Here is a 16,811-nt window from a genome sequence, read left to right as displayed (position 1 = left end):
CGAGACCTGGGTGTCCTTGTGCACCAGTCGCTGAAGGTAAGCATGCAGGTGCAGCAGGCGGTTAAGAAGGCAAATGGTATGTTGGGCTTCGTAGCGAGCGGGTTCGAGTACAGGAACAAGGATGTCTTGCTGCAGTTGTACAGGGCCTTGGTGAGACCACACCTTGAGTACTGTGTGCAGTTTTGGTCACCTTATCTGAGGAAGGATGTTCTTGCCATGGAGGGAGTGCAGCGAAGATTCACCAGACTGATACCTGGGATGGCAGGAATGACATATGAGGAGAGATTGGGTCGATTGGGCTTATACTCGCTGGAGTTTAGAAGAATGAGAGGCAATCTCATTGAAACTTATAAAATTCTAACAGGACTAGACAGACTAGATGCAGGAAGGATGTTCCCGATGGCCGGGGAGTCCAGAACCAGGGGTCACAGTCTAAGGATAAGGGGTAAGCCATTTAGGACAGAGATGAGGAGGAATTTCTTCACCCAGAGAGTGGTGAACCTGTGGAATTCTCTACCACAGAAGGCAGTGGAGGCCAATTCATTAAATATATTCAAGAAGGAGTTAGATATATTTCTTAAGGCTAAAGGGAGCAAGGGATATGGGGAGAAGGCAGGGACAGGGTACTGAATTTGGATGATCAGCCATGATCTCATTGAATGGCGGAGCAGGCTCGAGGGGCCGAATGGCCTACTCCTGCTCCTATCTTCTATGTTTCTACATAAATGCAAGTCTATCATTTTTTCTTTTTACTTAGAGAGGCTGATCCCCTAATCAAGTCCTCCGGATGAGGAGCAGCGCTCGCAGCCATCACTGCTCAGGAAATTGTGGACCAACAGCCCCTGATTTGCCATCCATTCACTTACACAGGATTATATCTGATATACGGCACAGAAACAGGCCATTTGGCCCAACCAGTCCATGCCGGTGTTCATGCTCCACTCGAGCCTCCTCCCGTCTTTCCTCATCTAAATCTATCAGCATCACCCTCTATTCCCTTCTCCCTCATATGCTTGTCCAGCCTCCACTTAAATACATCAACACTATTCGCTTCAACCTCTCCCTGTGGTAGCGAGTTCCACCACTCTTTGGGTAAAGAAGTTTCTTCTGAATTCCCTATTGGATTTCTTGGTGACTATCTTATATTGATGGCCTCTAGTTATGCTCTTCCCCACAAGTGGAAACACTCTCTCTGTATCCACTCTATCAAAGCCTTTTATAATTTTATAGACCTCTATTAGGGCACCCCTCAGCCTTCTTTATTCAAGAGAATAGAGACCCAGCCTGTTCATCCTTTCCTGATATGTATACCCTCGCATTTTTGGTATCATCCTTGTAAATCTTCTCTGCACCCTCTCCAGCGCCTCCATACCCTTTTTATAATATGGCGACCAGAACTGTACACAGTACTCTAAGTGTGGTCTAACCAAGGTGCGATACATGTTTAGCATAACTTCCCTGCTTGTCAATTCTATCCCTCTAGAAATAAACCCTAGTGCTTGGTTTGCTTTTTTTATGGCCTTGCTAACCTGTCTCACAACTTTTAGTGATTTGTGTATTAGTACTCAGAGATCCCTATGTTCCTCTACCCCACCTAGACTCGCACCCTCCAAGTGATAAGTGGCCTCCCTATTCGTCCTACCAAAATGCAACACCTCACATTTATCTGTGCTGAACTTCATTTGACAATTATATGCCCGGATGGAAGGTCTGGGTTTGCGGGACCTCAATTTTCCAATCAATGCATACTATGCAAGTCACTCCTCACAAGGAGTGCCCGATTGGGGAAACAACTCCGAGGCCGGGAAGTTAACCCCCGCTGCCCGGCAAGCATAGTGCGTGGGACAGGGTTAAAAATGTTTAATTCTGTGACCCGGCTTCAACCCGTTGCATTCCCGGCCACTGTAATTTTTAAGACGGCAAATCATGGCATTGATGTGTGGCTCCCGATAAAGGCAGGCGGGGGACTTACTCAACGCGCAAAAGTCACAGCCCGATGACTTATTAACTTCAAGGCAAGAAGGAGTCCCGCACCATCTTCAGTCCGGTAGCAGAACCACGGCAGGAGGAGGCGAATGGCCAAAAAGAGGACGTGCTAGTTTAAGAAATTTTTTCCTTGTTTGAACTCCTTGTGGGCCAGGAGGACCAGGAGTGGAGGCAGTTCAGAGATGATTCACACGGTTGATTCCTGAGATGAAGGGGTTGTCTTATGAGGAAAGGTTGAGCAGGTTGGGCCTATACTCATTGGAATTTAGAAGAATGGGAGGTGATCTTATTGAAACATATAAGATACTGAGGGGGCTCGACAAGGTAGGTGCAGAGAGGATGTTTCCCCTCGTGGGGAAATCTAGAACGCGGGGGGCACAGTTTTAGAATAAAGGGTCGCCCTTTTAGAACTGAGATGAGGAGGAATTTCTTCTCAGAGGGTTGTAAATCTGTGGAATTCTCTGCCCCAGAGAGCTGTGGAGGCTGGGTCATTAAATACATTTAAGGTGGAGATAGACAGATTTTTGCAAGATAAGGGAGTGAAGGGTTATGGGGAGCGGGCAGGGAAGTGGCTTTGAGCCCAAGATCAGCCACGATCTTATTGAATGGCGGAGCAGGCTCGAGGGGCCAAGTGGCCTATTCCTGCTCCTATTTCTTATGTTCTTATGAGTGCTCCCACCCACCCCCCCCCAAACCACAGGCCCTGCAAGGAGTCCTTGGGCCTCCACAGCCCTGGCTTCCCCGCCGCCCCACCCACGATCACCCCCCACACACCTCCGATCCCTGATCGCCTACAGACCTAACTGCCAGGGGTGCAACGCTCCCACCCCTTGGAAACAATGGAGGCCTGAGGATCTTCACTGTAGCTGGACGAGTTTTTGAGAAGGCAGGAACTTGTACCGAGAAGCCCAAAAGTGGGTGTATGAATTCTATAATGCAGAGCATGCATCGGCAGAGTTGATTTAATTCTCAAAAGTCAATTTAAGCAATGGCTAAAGTAATAGAAGAATTTGTCTAGCTTGACAAACAAGATCTGTTTATACTGCAAGCATTACACCAGAATAAAATGGGCAGGATAAATCTTTGTCGGCTTCAGATGCTATTAAAAAGTCTGCCTGGAAACTGTAATCTCTTGAGTGGAAGCTGTCAGGAGTCTCATACCACTTCCCTCTCTATAATCCCTTGCAATCTCTTCAGCAATGCGTAAGGAGCCTGATTTTAAGAAAGAAATACTGACTTCAGCACGTTTATGTGCTGCACCGATGGTGATGCCTCCTCTCCTGGAGTTGATAATTCCTTGTTTGGCTGCAGTTCCACAAGAACAGGCATCTTAGCAAAGTGCCAATGTGTCGACCTTACATTGTACTTACAGCACAGAAACAGGCCATTCGGCCCAACTGGGCTATGCCGGCATTTATGCTCCACACGAGCCTCCTCCCACCCTACTTGATAGGGTTGCCAAGGATCTACAGACTTGTGTCCCTGTCCATGAAGTCCTACCTTCCCAAGGGATGGTTAAACGCAGAGCTTGACGGCATCGAGAATATTTTACTTACACCAGGGGATTTATGGAGAAAGGGGAAGAAGTGGAAGTTTAGCTGAAGCGCGATTGAGAAGATAGCACTTGGATCCAGTCTGTATTTTAATTTAAACTCGGTGCTTGTACGAAAGACAAAATAATTTGCTTACACCTGCAGCGGCCATGAATTATGTGTCCTTCACATGTCTAATAAATCTGGTAATTCACAACTCCTCAATCAAGCGCCAACTCATTTAAATGGTAATTCCGAAGGTCTCCAAGTCGATAAATAAAGAACTGCGTTTACTGCTGTTCTGAGGCGATTTGCACACAATGGTGATGCAACTATTATGCAACCCCATAATAAGCCACTGGACTGCCCTTTAATATTATACACCTCTTTAATATTTTATCCCTAAATAATATTGTGACCCAATTTAATATTATACCCCATTTAATACCCTATCCCTGTCTAATATTGTACCACTAAGTAATTATGCAGCCTACTTATAATTTTGTGCTCCTATTTAACATTGTACCCATTTTAATATTGAACCTCTACTTAGTATTGAACTCCTAATTAAAAGGTTACACTTATTTAATATTGTACCCCAGTAGTATTATTCCTCCCCTCTTTAGTTTAGTATCCCTTATTTAATATTGCAATCATCCAAAACTCTGCCGCCCGTGTGCTAACTCATACCAAATCCTGCTCACCCATCACCCCTGTGCTCGCTGACCTACATTGGCTCCCAGTTAAGCAATGCCTCGATTTTAAAATTCTCATTCTTGTTTTACAATTCCCCCCATTGCCTCACCCCTCCTTATCCCTGTAATCTCCTCCAGCCCTATAATCCCCCTCGACCTCTGCGCTCCACCTCTTCTGGCCTTTTGAACAGCCCCAATTTTAATCGCTCCACCATTGGCGGCCGTGCCCTCAGCTGCCTGGGCCCTGAGCTCTGGAATTCTCTCCCTAAATCTCTCCGCCTCTGCACTGCTCTTTCCTCCTTTAAGATGCTCCTTAAAACCTACCTCTTCATGGTCCTCCTCAGTCCACACAAGTTATTCAGAGCTCCGCTGAGCCCCCTCCTCTCCCAGAACCTTGTCACCCTCACCCTTGGCAAACTCTGCTGGATCACAGTGCCCCGGCCAATCGGCTTCAAGATCTTTACCCTTGTCTTTAAATGATCTCCACACGCACCCTCCGTTCTGCAGAAGTCAGATTATTACTTCAGCGCAGCTCTCTCCACCATTGGACACTGTTGCTTCAATCGTTATGACCCTTTTTACATAGAATTACATAGAATGTACAGCACAGAGGCAGGCCATTAGGCCCAACTAGCCGGTGTTTATGCTCCACATTGGCCTCCTCCCACCCTATTTCATCTCACCCTATCAGCATATCCTTCTATTCCTTTCTCCTTCATGTGCGTATCTAACTTCCCCTTAAATGCATCGATGCTATTCGCCTCAGCCACTCCCTGTGGCAACAAGTTCCACATTCTTAGCACGCTTTGAGTAAAGAAGTTTCTCCTGAATTCCCTACTGGATTTATTGGTGACTATCTTATATTTATTGGCCCTTATTCCTGCTGTAATTTGTTTCTAAAAGCATGCTGCCTGCCGTACCACCTTCCTCACCAACATCAAAGTCCTTCTTAAAAACCCTCCTCTTTGACCATATGGCGTCCTGTATACAGTAGGCCCATCGCACGATGCTGAGGCCATTCAACGCACGTTTTCTACAAGTTAACCAAAATTGAAGACAGATATCATAAGTCTGTCATCGCAGAATATTAAATTCAATACAATTCATAATAAATTGAATAAAAGCTAAGACAAGTATTAAAGTGGCACAGTTCTTCACTGCAATTATTAATTATGAATTGGCGTGGTATATTAGTTTGTGGCAGAAATTTAGATTAAAAAGGCGCACACAGATTGTGAGTCTTTTCAGTTTTGGAAGGCACCAAAAAAATAGATGTGCTGACATGTGATCTCATTACATGAAGCTCTTCGAAGAGAGCATTCATTCATTAAATCTACCTCTATATTGTTCAGGAAAAAGATGAGCTAGATTTTACCATACCCAGAAAAATACATTTTATGCATTGAAAAGTATTGATGTTTTCTGAACGCAGTCTTAAAATGATAAAAAAAAAGGCAAGGGATCCTTTCTATTTCCATAGATCATTCGCTGTCACCACGGACAGCAAAATGAACTGTTGTAATTACCTGTAGTGATGTCAGCCTGGCTCCTTGATGATTTATGAACAGTTACTTTCAGTTTCCCATCACTGAGGTGAATCTGTAGAGCTCCAGATGCTTTGTGAAGTTTACTGTACAGCAGCAGACCGTCCTTGTTCCAGGTGCGGAATTGGAATCTGACAGATAGTCCGTCCATTTGAGGCTTCCCGGGCAGCAGCAGGTAACTACAGGAAGTCATGAACGTGACCGGAACGATGTGTGGCTCCATGCAGGAGAATGTCACATTCCCCTGGGAATACAGAGAAACAAATGCATGACCACCTAAAGTTTATCCAAGATTTCAATGTCTTCTTTTAAAAGGTTAGTGCAATTCACACCTATGCCAATGACCATGTCATGGCACCTGTCATGTCATGGTAAACACTAAATCATTCACAACCGGTCAACATCATTTCTGAAGTTCAGACAAACTGGGGAGAGGGAAAGCAAGGTGAATGACTTACAGTGGGACCAGAGGGAGAGACAAAAGTGGTTAATGATGCTTTGCCATTGCATCTAATGGAAAACAATTCTCTTCATCAATTCATAGGATTACATGGGATATACGGCACAGAAACAGGCCATTCAGCCCAACCAGTCCATGCCGGTGTTTATGCTCCACTCGAGCCTCCTCTTGTCTTTCCTCATCTAAATTTATCAGCATAACCCTCTATTCCCTTCTGCCTCATATGCTCGTCGAGCCTCCCCTTAAACACACCTATACTATTCGCTTCAACCACTCCCTGTGGTAGCGAGTTCCACATTCTCACCACTCTCTGGGTAAAGAAGTTTCTTCTGAATTCCCTATTGGATTTCTTGGTGACTATCTTATATTGATGGCCTCTAGTTATGCTCTTCCCCACAAGTGGAAACATTCTCTCTGTATCCAGTCTATCAAAATTTTTCATAATTTTAAAGACCTCTATTAGGTCACCCCTCCGCCTTCCTTTTTCATGAGAAAAGAGACCCAGCCTGTTCATCCTCTCCTGATAGGTGTACCCTCGCATTTCTGGCATCATCCTTGTAAATCTTCTCTGCACCCTCTCCAGTGCCTCTATATCCTTTTTATAATATGGTGACCAGGACTGCACGCAGTACTCCAAGTGTGGTCTAACCAAGATTTCAAATAAAGCTGTTGGACTATAACCTGGTGTTGTGTGACTTCTTACATTTAACCAAGGTTCAATTCAGGTTTAGCATAACTTCCCTACTTTTCAATTCTATACCTCTAAAAATAAACCCTAGTGCTTGGTTTGCTTTTTTTATGGTCTTGCTACCTGTCTCACAACTTTTAGTGATTTGTGTATTTGTACTCCGAGGTCCAATTCTTAATTCGTTAATGAATCTAATGGTGAATCCTGGGGGAAATAGGTCAATTTAAACTATGGATATTCCATGCTAACTTACCTGACCATTGCTGAATGTAGTGGAGTGTTTGATAAAGTGCCACATAATAGGCTTGCCAGCAAAGTTGAAGACCATGGAATAAAAGGGACAGTGGCAGCATGGATACGGAATTGGCTAAGTAATAGGAAACAGAGAGTAATGGTGAATGGTTGTTTTTCGGACTGGAGGAAGGTATACAGCGGTATTCCCCAGGGGTCGGTACTAGGACCACTGCTTTTCTTGATATAAATTAATGACTTAGACTTGGGTGTACAGGGCACAATTTCAAAATTTGCAGATAACACAAAACTTGGAAGTATAGTGAACAGTGAGGAGGATAGTGATAGACATCAAGAAGATATAGGCTGGTGAAATGGGCGGACACGTGGCAGATGAAATTTAATGCACGGTGGCATAGTGGTTAGCACTGTTGCCTCACAGCGCCAGGGACCCGGGTTCGAATCCGGCCTCGGGTGACTGTCTGTGTGGAGTTTGCACATTCTCCCCGTGTTTGCGTGGGATTCCTCCGGGTGCTCCGGTTTCCTCCCACAGTCCAAAGATGTGCGGGTTAGGATGATTGGCTATGATAAATTGACCCTTAGTGTTAAGGGGATTAAATACGGGGATAGGGTGGGATATGTGTTGGTGTAGGGGTTACGGGAATCGGGTGGGATATGTGTCGGTGCAGGCTCGATGGGCTGAAATGGCCTCTATCTGCACTGTGGGGTTTCTGTGATTTCTGTGAAAAGTACAAAGCGATACATTTTGGTAGGAAGAATGAGGAGTGTCAATATAAACTAAAGGGAACAATTCTGAAGGGGATGTATGAACAGAGAGACCTGGGGGTATATGTGCACAAATCATTGAAGGTGGCAGGACAGGTTGAGAAAGCGATTAAAGAAGCATACGGGATCCTGGGCTTCGTAAGTAGAAGCAAAAGCAAGGAAGTTATGATGAACCTTTATATAACACTGGTTTGGCCTCAACTGGAGTATTGTGTCTAATTCTGGGCACCGCACTTTAAGAAGGATGTGAAGGCCTTAGAGAGGGTGCAGAAAAGATTTACAAGAATTATTCCAGGGATGAGGGACTTCAGTTACGTTGATAGACTGGAGAAGCTGGGGTTGTTCTCCTTAGAGCAGAGAAGAATGAGAGGAGATTTGATAAAGGTGTTCAAAATCATGAGGTGTCTAGACAGAGTAGATAGAGAGAAACTGTTCCCATTGGCGGAAGGGTCGAGAACCAGAGGACACAGACTTAAGCTGATTGGCGACATGAGGAAAAACATTTTTGCGCAGCGAGTGGTTAGGATCTGGAATGCACTGCCTGACATGGTGGTGGAGGCCGACTCATCATGGCTTTCAAAAGGGAATTGGATAAGTACCTGAAGAAATTTTTTTTGCAAGGTTATGGGGAAAGGGCGGGGGGGATGGGACTAGCTGAATTGCTCTTGTAGAGAGCTGGAGCGGGCTCGATGGGTCGAATGGCCTCCTTCTGTGCTGCAACCATTCTATGATTCGATGATTCTATGGAGCAGCTCAGGTCATGGGTCTGACGTAAGAAAACTACTAGGCACTTGGTCTAAGCATTAAACAAAGCTTTAATCAACTGTTTTACAACATGGAGGTCTAGTTGAGTCCTTCACTAGTTCCTGTTAAGAATGTCCTGCAGAAGTTGGGCCCATGCCCGAGTATTTATACTCTCCCTGGACAGCACCACCCGTAGGCCGCTCAATATTATTTCATAAGTCTTTCTTTCATGAATGAATGATTCATGTCAGGGTCCAGGTACATAGGTGTCATGGAGATTTGCCCCCCACCCCCTCACTTGTTAATAAAACATACCTCATTAAGTGGCAACGAAAGAGTTAGATACTAATACCTACTATTCAAATTTTCAGATTTTATACAAGATTGGATACTGTTAAGTTTAGTTTGATGCTGGTGACCTGGCAAGTCCCCAAAATCAAAGATTTAACAAGCCTGGGAATTATATGGAGATGCACAACCAAACTTTCTAAACACCTCGAAAAATCAATAGGGGCTACAAGAGACATCCCTGCAAGTTAAAACTGATACAAATTATAGGTTAGCCAAAGCTCTTAGATTCTAAGGTGATGTATTTCAAGAGTTCTAGAGGCACAAGAAGTGGCTTAAGAGCGTTGCTAGTTTGGCAGCCAAGTCTCTCAGAGAAATCACAAATTATACATAGCTCGAAGGAAATTAATTGATCCATATCGCAAAAGTGATCGTGTGGAATCAAATCAAAGGGAATTGCTCTCATTATTAGACGATGGTCAACAGATGAAAGCTGGAACAGCTGAAGATCACCGTGGTAAATGGCTTGGCGACAGAGCCCTCAGTGAATCCACAAACAAGGGACAATTAGGATGTTCCCGAATTAGAAGTCCAAGATCTAGCGATGGAGATGTGAGTTTTTTTTGTATTCATTCACGGGATGTTGGCATCGCTGGCAAGGCCAGTATTTATTGCCCATCCCTAATTGCCCTTGAGTGGCCATTTCAACCACAATTGCTGTGGGTCTGGAGCCACATATCGGCCAGACCGGGTAAGGACGGTAGATTTCCTTCCCTAAAGGGACATTAGTGAACCAGATGGGTTTTTGCGGCAATCCAGTAGTTTCATGGTTACCATTACTGATACTAGCTTTTTATTCCAGATTTATTTAATTAACTGAATTTAAATTCCCCAGCTGCTGAGGTCAGATTTAAACTCACGTTTCCAGATCTTTAGTCCAGGCCTCTGGATTACTAGTCCCGTAACATTACCACTATGCTACCGCTCCCATGAAAGTTACAAAAATGGCATCTGCAACTCATTTTGATCCCATACAAGATCAGTCGGCAACTGATGAAGGTAATTTGGTAAGTGCACGGGAGTCCATTCTGCGATCTGTGGTCAGGTTGGACGAGTTTCATGTTCTAGTTTCCACTTTCACATTTAGGGAAATTACAAAAAATAAATCTTGTTGCTTAAGGCTTGAATATGAAAGGGTCGAGGTGAAGACATTAAACAGATGTCAAGTCAGCCAATAACTGCAAATGATGCATGGGACAGCTCCTTTCCAGAGGCCACTGTATTCCTGCACCCTCCTGCAATTGTTAATTTCCCCCAAATCAGCGAGCCATGAATCAATGGAGTTAAAAACTGAGAGCATTCAGATAGACTCTTAAGGGCTGGATTTTCATTGAGGAGGCGGGTAGGAGGCGGGACTAAACTTTCGGGGTTGTAGTCCCGCCTCCATCGAGTTCTAGCCAACCCACGCGATTTTGACTTGATTGACCTTGTTGAGCCCACCCAGCGGGCTCAGCAGGCCAATTAAGGGCCACCCAGCAACAGGTGACGTCACAGATTGACATTTCATCTGTCAAGACCCTCTGACTAATGAAATATCAGCGTTTCACAGCTGTTTGAAGCTGTCAAACACTGACAATCTGTACTCCAGGTTAATTCCTTCCTCTCAGGATGATTTAGAGATCTCCCCAGAACAGAAAGCTGAATGCTGCAATTTTTGACAGATCGCGGCCATTCTGCTTTCTGTGCCGGTGAGATGAGGGACTCGAGACCTGAAGGAAGGAAGGCTGTAAAGATAAGTACATGTAAGTAAAACTTCTTTAAACACTTTACACACACCAAACACACTTACCTCTTTACTCAAGCACCCATCACTCACCGGAACACCGGACATCTCGACCCATCCAAGCCCTTCATCCCGACGGCCCGCCTCGCTAACTTGGCGTGGTTTGGAGCCTTTGGGAATCCCACATTTCACCAATGAAAATAAGGATTAGGCTAAAAACTGCCTGTTAACTACCTGTTAACAGGCAGTTAATTGGCACTAGAAACATAGAAGATAGGAGCAGGAGTAGGCCATTCGGCCCCTCGAACCTGCTCCGCCATTCAATGAGATAATGGCTGATCATCCAAATTCAGTACCCTGTCCCTGCCTTCTCCCCATATCCCTTGATCCCTTTAGCCTTAAGAAATATATCCAACTCCTTCTTGAATATATTTAATGAACTGGCCTCAACTGCCTTCTGTGGTAGAGAATTCCACAGGTTCACCACTCTCTGGGTGAAGAAATTCCTCCTCATCTCAGTCCTAAATGACTTACCCCTTATCCTTAGACTGTGACCCCTGGTTCTGGACTCCCCAACCATCGGGAACATCCTTCCTGCATCTAGTCTGTCTAGTCCTGTTAGAATTTTATAAGTTTCAATGAGATCCCCTCTCATTCTTCTAAACTCCAGCCCAATCGACCCAATCTCTCCTCATACATCATTCCTGCCATCCCAGATATCAGTCTGGTGAATCTTCGCTGCACTCTCTCCATGGCAAGAACACCCTTCCTCACTAATCCCCTTCCCACCTCGGGGAGGCGGGTCCCAGTGCGGGTCGGGTACCCACCTATTTTGAAACTGGCACGGAGGCGGATTGGGGGCGGGATGGGTTCGTGCCCCCCCGATTTGGGGATTTTAACCCCCCACACGCCTCCAATCCTGCCTCCACGGCCCAATGAAAATCCTGCCCTTAGTTCACCAACAGATAAAGGGGAACAAGAAGGAAGCACATTTATTTGGTCTTGTGCAACAGGAAAGTATGACGTTCAAAGTACCTGCAATAAAGGGATTCCAAAGGAGAACCGGAACTCTACACTGGCAATAAGCAACGGACCACAGCATCTATCTGAAAAGCCCGTGTACTTTCTGAGGCACCAATTTTCCCACAAGATGTAGAATTTCCACTTGGGGAATTTCCTTCCAGCAATTTTAAGTGAACGAACCATCGGAGCCTCCCAGCATCTGTACATCAACCCAATGAACTCACAGAACAGAACAGAAACAGAAACCCCACAGTGCAGATAGAGGCCACTTCGGCCCATCGAGCCTGCACCGACACATATCCCACCCGATCCCCGTAACCCCTACACCAACACACATCCCACCCTATCCCCGTAACCCCACGTATTTAATCCCCCTAACACTAAGGGTCAATTTATCATGGCCAATCAACCTAACCCGCACATCTTTGGACTGTGGGAGGAAACCGGAGCACCCGGAGAAAACCCACGCAAACACAGGGAGAATGTGCAAACTCCACACAGACAGTCACCCGAGGCCAGATTCAAACCCGGGTCCCTGGCGCTGTGAGGCAACAGTGCTAACCACTATGCCACCGTGCTGCCCAACTCAAACAGGTCATATTTATTACTGAAGGAAAAAAATTTGCAGAGCTCTGGGGAAAGGGCGGGGGAGTGGGACTAGCTGAGGTGCTGTTGCAGAGAGCCGGCACGGGCTCGACGGGCCGAATGGCCTCCTACTGTGCTGTAACCATTCTACGATTCTATATCAGTGTAAAGGAATGTGCAAGGATCCTCTGGATCTCGGGTCTATCCTTTATTTTTCCAATTTCTCTCATTATTGCTTCCTTTTGTCTTACACCATCATTACTTCAGTCATTTAACTATCTCCTGTGCTCCCTCTAATCGCAGAGAGATTAAAAAAAACTCTTCCACCTCCTTTTTCCTGCTGCTTTCCAACCTTTGCTAGAAAATTAATTTTAAAAAACAACTACTGGAAGATTGCTTTTGAAAAGTTGCCATTTGGCGAATGGGTTTCAAGTTTTGAAGTTGAGGGCAGGACAGTTAGTCAATTCTGCAAAGAAAGAAATGAAACAACCTGAACGAAATTCGAATGATGGCAGCTACGACTGAATTGGAATAGACACCTTAGTGATTTGAGAATAATCGGCTGTTCTAAGAAGGAACTAGTCAAATGTTTGTTACAACAACAATGACAACTTGCATTTATATAGTGCCTTTAACATAATAACATGTCCCAGGGTGCTTCATAGGAGCATCATCAGACAGAATTTGACGCTGAGTCACAGAGACAGATATTAAGACAGGTGACCAAAAGCTTGGTCAAAGAGGTGGGTTTTAAGGAGCATCTTAAAGGGGGGGCGGAGAGAGGTAGAGAGGCTTAGGGAGAGAATTCCAGAGCTTAAGGCCTAGGCAGCTCAAAGCATGTCCACCAATGGCGAAGTGAAGGGGATCGGGGATACGCAACAGCCATAATTGGAGGAGCGCAGAGACCTCGGATGGTTGTAGGGCTGGAGGAGGTACAGAGATAGGGAGGGACAAGTCTATGGAGGGATTTGAACACAAGGATGATCATTTTAAAATTGAGGCTTTGCCAAGCTGGGAGCCAAGGTGCGTCAGCAAGCACAGGGGTGATCTTGCCTCCGCAAGATCCTGCAAATGCACTGGCAGGATAGGCGCAGCAACATCAGTGTTCTTGCTCAGGCCAACATCCCCAGCATCGAAGCTTTGACCATGCTCAATCAGCTCCGATGGACGGGTCACATTGTCCGCATGCCCAATACGAGACTCCCAAAACAAGCGCTCTACTCGGAGCTCCAACACGGCAAGAGAGCCCCAGGTGGGCAGAGGAAATGCTTCAAAGACACCCTCAAAACCTCCTTTAAAAAGTGTAACATCCCCATCGACACCTGGGAATCCCTGGCCCAAGACCGCACAAAGTGGAGGAGAAGCATCCAGGAAGGCGCCGAACACCTCGAGTCTCTGCCGGGAGCAAGCGGAAGCCAAGCGCAGGCAGCGCAAGGAGCGCACGTCAACCCAAGCACCCCACCCACCCGCCCCTTCAACCACCATCTGCCCCACCCTGTGACAGAGACTGTAGGTCCCGCATTGGACACATCAGTCACCTGCGAACTCATTTTTAATGTGGAAGCAAGTCATCCTCGGTTCCAAGGGACTGCCTAAGAAGAAGAAGATGGGTGAGTGGGACTTAGTGCGAGTTAGGACACAGGCAGCAAAGTTCTGGATGAGCTGCAAAAATAAATAATAAAGTATATTTCCACTCCCCCAAGTTAGTAATGGAAAAAGAACTACACGTAATTAGACATCAATGCCTTGTAATTGGGCGCTAGTGTCTGAGCGCTTAATCTGTTCATATGAAATTTTCCTGTCTATTATTTTGATAGAGTTGTAAGAGGTCACACAACACCAGGTTATAGTCCAACAGTTTTATTTGAAATCACAAGCTTTCGGAGCGCAGCTCCTTCGTCAGGTGAAGTGGAGAGATGCATAAAGACACAGCTTATATAGTCAGAGAATAATGTCAGATGATTACAGGTAATCTTTCTAACTGCCATTTGTCGCACCTCAGCAGAGAGATAATCACAGTGATCAAAGGTGTGAATGGTGTCCAAACAGGTTAGTCAGGAAAACATTACATCGAAGAACAATAAGGTGGGGTCACAAGGGGTCAAATGTTGCAGATGCTGGGGTCTGTATGAAAAACAAAAAACAGACCGAAAAACATTTTTTTTTTTTGCTGGGAATCACAGCAGGTTGCTAAAGTTGCTAAACCATTAATTTTAGCTGGCTTAACATCTCTAACAAAACAGTGAACAAAGGAATTTCACATATATGTGCTAAGTGATTTTCACATTAATATTTGAAGAGCCTAATTTCAAGACACGAGTTGAATATGTTTTCTTCTCAAACAAAAGCAAAATAGTGCGGATGCTGGAAATATGAAATAGAAACAGAAAATGCTGGAAACACTTAGCAGATCAGGCAGCCTCTGCGGAGAGAGGAACACAGTCAAGTATTTAGGCTCGATGATCTTTCATCAGACCAGGTCTGATGGAACTGGCGGGATCTATAGCAGGTTGCCCCAATCCGCCAATCCCATCTCTTCTTCTGATGTCAGCACAGGCGGAAGAGAGGCATAAGAAGTGACTGCCTTCTCTTCTAGCAGAACGTGTCCTCCTAAAAAAAATAAAGAACTTGCATTTATATGATGCTTATTCATGACCTCAGGCCATCCCAAAGCACTTCACAGCCAATGAAGTCTTTTTGAAGTGCAGTCACTGTTGGAATGTGGAAAAGCACAGCAGCCAATTTGCGCACTGTAAAGTGCCACAAAGTGCAATGAGATAAATGATCCGTTGGCCGAGAGATCAATTTGGCCAGGACACTGAAGGAATTCACCTGTTTTTCCTTGAAAAGTGCGATGGAGTCTTTTACATCCATCTGGGAGGGGAGACAAGGGGCTGGATTTTCCTAAGCCCCTGGAGTCGGTTTGGAGGCGTGCAGGCGATAAAAATCGGAGATCCGGGGGTCCCGACCCCATCCCGCCTCCAACCCGCCTCCATGTCAATTTCATAGGAGTCGGGTTGCCGACAAGTGCTGGAACCCGACTCCCAGAGGCGGGAAGGGATTAAAGGCAATTAAACTGCCTGTTAACAGGTAGCTAACAGGTAGTTTTTTGCCTATTCGTGATTTTTATTGCTGGTTTGTGGGCTTCCCGACAGCTCCAAACCACGAAAAGTTTTTGAGGCGGGACGTGGGTCTGAGGTCTTGGAGGGGTCGAGATGCCCAGTGTTCAGGTGAGTGAGGGGTGCAGGAGTGCAAAGGTAAGTGTTTTGCAAGTGTTTAAAGTGTTTAAATAAGTTTAACTAACTTTTACTTACCTTTACAGGAGTCCTGCATTCCGGTGTCGGGAGTCGGCTGCAAGAACCACAGAAGCTCCGATTTTTAAAAAAAAATCAGCTTCTTGGTTTCTGCAGCAAAATGATTTTAAAGTTATCCTGAGAAAGGACTGAGGCTGAATTAGCAGTTTTTCAGTGCTTGACAGCTTCAAACAGCTGTTAAACACTGATATTTCATCTGCCAAAAGCTTTTGACAGATGAAATGTCAATCTCTGACGTCACCTGTTGCCGGGTGGCCCTTAATTGGCCTGCTGAGCCCACAGGGCGGGCTCAACAAGGTCAATCAGAGGAAAACCCAGTGGGTTGGCCACATCTCCATGGAGGCGGGACAACAAGCCCGAATGTGGGTTTCCCACCTCCAACCCGCCCCCGTAGCAAAATCCAGCCCAGGGTCTCAGTTTAACATCTCATCCAAAAGAAACTACACTCCCTCTCTGGAGTGGGGTTTGAACCCATGACCTTCTGGTCCAGAGGCAAGAGCCGCTGCTTTAAAGATTGGGAAGATGCCAAGGGATTCTACCGAGGAACCAGTGGGCAACATGATTTAAGTCCTGATTATTACATTGATCAGCACAACTCTATCTACAGGCAGATAAAATTCACCCTCGCCTCCCCTGCCTTGCATATGTTGCCTTCCCATAGTTTAACATTTCCTCTAATATGGTTAATTACCTTTAGTAGCATGAAGTTGCCTGCATTTATTTAGTGTTAACTGCGAGCAAGACTTGCTAGATGGAGGCATTTGTGTCAACTTTATCTTGAACTCAACAAGTAATTGGATACTGGGAGGGCCACTTTAAGTTGGCATGGCAATGATTTACTTAACCAATCTGATAGTTCTCATCCTGAGTTAAGCAATATGTTAACATAGAAACATAGAAGATAGGAGCAGGAGTAGGCCATTCGGCCCCTCGAGCCTGCTCCGCCATTCAATGCGATCATGGCTGATCATCCAAATTCAGTACCCGGTCCCTGCTTTCTCCCCATACCCCTTGATCCCTTTAGCCTTAAGAAATATATCCAACTCCTTCTTGAATATATTTAATGAATTGGCCCCTACTGCCTTCTGTGGTAGAGAATTCCACAGGTTCACCACTCTCTGGGTGAAGAAATTCCTCCTCATTTCTGTCCCA

The 16,811-nt window shown here is 45.5% G+C and overlaps 1 protein-coding gene across 1 annotated transcript in view; it reads right to left on the bottom strand.

Moving 5' to 3' along the window:
- LOC147120676 (contactin-associated protein-like 5) overlaps positions 1 to 16,811 on the bottom strand; it is a 665,277-nt gene that overhangs the window by 549,030 nt on the left and 99,436 nt on the right. Inside the window, exon 5 of the mRNA XM_085986858.1 lies at positions 5,740 to 6,001. Within this exon, the coding sequence (XP_085842984.1) occupies positions 5,740 to 6,001 (262 nt within the window). The remainder of the gene's footprint in view (positions 1 to 5,739; positions 6,002 to 16,811) is intronic.

The sequence above is a fragment of the Somniosus microcephalus genome, chromosome 4 (assembly GCF_052327205.1).
Source record: "Somniosus microcephalus isolate GS21.2 chromosome 4, FLI_Smic_1.0, whole genome shotgun sequence".
Lineage (NCBI taxonomy): Eukaryota > Metazoa > Chordata > Chondrichthyes > Squaliformes > Somniosidae > Somniosus > Somniosus microcephalus.
This window is presented reverse-complemented; position numbering and strand designations above follow the sequence as displayed.